Source organism: Bombus pyrosoma, linkage group LG10 (assembly GCF_014825855.1).
Source record: "Bombus pyrosoma isolate SC7728 linkage group LG10, ASM1482585v1, whole genome shotgun sequence".
NCBI lineage: Eukaryota > Metazoa > Arthropoda > Insecta > Hymenoptera > Apidae > Bombus > Bombus pyrosoma.
Window position 1 is genome coordinate 16568110 of NC_057779.1, and position 2566 is coordinate 16570675.

The 2566-nt window shown below is 35.9% G+C and overlaps 1 protein-coding gene across 1 annotated transcript; it reads left to right on the forward strand.

Annotated features, from left to right (window-relative positions):
• Positions 1 to 340: 340 nt before the first annotated feature.
• On the forward strand, positions 341 to 956 carry LOC122571325. The gene is made up of 2 exons (XM_043734927.1): positions 341 to 389; positions 480 to 956. Exons 1-2 carry the CDS (start codon positions 354 to 356, stop codon positions 825 to 827), a joined length of 384 nt encoding a protein of 127 aa, XP_043590862.1. The 5' UTR covers positions 341 to 353; the 3' UTR covers positions 828 to 956.
• The last annotated feature ends 1610 nt before the right edge of the window (positions 957 to 2566 follow it).

The following is a 2566-nucleotide window of genomic DNA, read 5'->3' on the forward strand; positions in this document are numbered from 1 at the left end:
ATTTATTTATTTATTTGTTCACATTATTTGGATTTTTGATCGGCATTTTATACGATCATTGCACTTGATATCGGAGTTTTATTTAATTACGGCATCAATTTATTTTAATACGTTGTGCGTGGTTTTGACGGTTCAGCTCGGTATTTTGATCTAGTTATAAAGATGTGAGATTTACATTTTGAGATTATCTCCCTGTACTTGTAATGGCGTGTTCGTTAGGTTTCGTTGTTTGTTATTCACGTTATTCATGTTCGTTCACGTCGATTGGATTTCCATTAGTTCTATATGATTGTTATCTTTGGATTTTGTTTATTAATGTTTTATGTTTTCTTTCAGATGTGGAGGTATTCGTGATGGAGGCTCCTGTGTCTTCTGATCCAGTCGTGGAAGTGTGTAAAACTTATTCTTTGTATTTGTCCCTTTTCTTTCATTCTTTAGTCGATATTCATTCTTTTCTCATTATTTCTTGTGTTTTCCAGTGTGAGAGGAAGAAGAGGAAGAGGAAGAAAAGGAAGAATCAGAAGCATAAACCACGCAAGAGGAATCCGAATCGTTTGCGAAGGGGTGGTCGACGTGGGGGTGTAGTACGTCGCCAAAAAAGAGAATTGAGATTACTGAAGGAACTGTCCTCTATTCAAGCTGGTACAATGGCCTCGTCATCGGCGTCTCATCCCGATAGTTCCCCAGTTATTGATTTAACCTTGTCTGACGAGGACATTATTGAGTTACCACCCAGATCTGCTTCGATCGAAGTCCTTGACACGAATGATTGTGCAATGGTTTGGTTCCTGGAGGAAATTCTTGTAGTGGTTTTGGACGCTTACTAGCGCCATTGTCGTTTTGGTGAAAGGGGAATTTTCCGTGTAGTGCGTTCATGATGTATACAAAGGTTTTATGAACTGTGCCCGGACACTTCGCTTCTTGACTTTGATTTTATTTAATAATAGTATCCCATTTATATGTTGTATATATATATATATATATCAATAATTTTAGGTATATAAGTATTAGTTTACTAGTAAGTGTATGTTTTATATTCCGTAAGTGTAGATTTTGTATGTATTTTGTTCGATATTGTAGATCGAATAAATTATTCTTAGTGTTGCTTTTTATTTGTTTTATTTTGTTTAAGTTTGCTCGGTATTTTAGTTTGTTGTGGTTTTTATATTTTCTTTGTGAATACAGATTATGTTGTATAAGTATGTATCATTTTATTTATTTTAACTTTGTACTGTTTCCTATGGTATTTCACCCGTTTGTCTCCCTGATCTTGTATGTATTGTTTTAGCGCCAGAGGAGAAAAGATTCCAAAAATGTGTGGATTGCTCATGAAGACGATACAGATGACTGTGCGAAGGCTCGCTTCCCTGAGGAGACTTCTGCCGAAGTCCTGGATGTTCTCCTATGTCACCGCTCTTCCGGTCGGGGAAATCTTCCCTGCTGTATGCTCCCAGTGTATGGAGAGACTTCGTGAAATGTGTCTTGACGTTCTATGTGTTTATGTTGTTTGACAATAGTGTCGTGCTTAAGTTATTTGATGGTGTCATTTTATAATTTTATATTTCGTTGTATATAAGATATATTTTGCTCATTTGATTAATATTTCCATGTGATTGTTGCCTCCGGTGTTTGGTTTGATTTATTGTTTTCCACGAGTGTAAGTTTTGATGATTATGATTTTAAATGACGGATACGGAGGTACCTTCGTCAAGGGTTCCTATGCGGACTGTCCCAGTGCGTATTCTGTTTTGTTTTATTATATTTAATTTGTCCAGTTTCGTTCATCTTTTATTTGCTACATGTATCCCTTCAGCGCAAGAGGAAGAGTGGTTCCAAAAATGTGTGAGTGGTCCCAGAAGGCATAGTCAACGTGTCAAGTGTCGTGAGCAAGAACGAAGAATCGTATGACATTTCTGTTGATTAAGAACGATGCTGATTTTTTTGCATATCTATATATATATATATGAGATAGTGTGACATCAGGGAAGGACGTGGCGTGCGGGGTAATTGTTTATTAGCGTTGTCAAGATATGTTAATGTTGTCAAGGAGTGTTGTGAGCGTTACCAAGGTATGTTAAGGGAAAAATGAGCATGGTTGAGTTATCGTGGTCGTGTGAAGATCGTTGTGTTGTTGTGTCGTAAAAGTAGTGAGAAATAAATACGCGAAACGGAGTATTGTATCTGTTTTCGTGTGAGTACAAACGATATTGTATTTATCATACTGTTACCTACAAACTAATAAAATAACGTTCCTACATATACATATTATTTTGTTGGTTAAATATTCAGTTGGTTTAGTTGAATATTCTGTAATATAGTTTTCACAAGGTAGTTTCGTATATTTATTTTTTTACGTTTACCAGATTTATCAGTTGTTCAATTTGATAATAATATATATATATGTCGGAGAAGCGTTATGATTAGAGCTGGGGTTAAGGGCGTGAAAGAAACCTTCGTTGTGATTAAACGTTGTCGTTATGCAATAGAGAAGATATTGACTAGAGCAAGTATGATTGTTACAGATATCGACAAGTAACCGTGGTAATTAGATACTCGAGACGCTAAT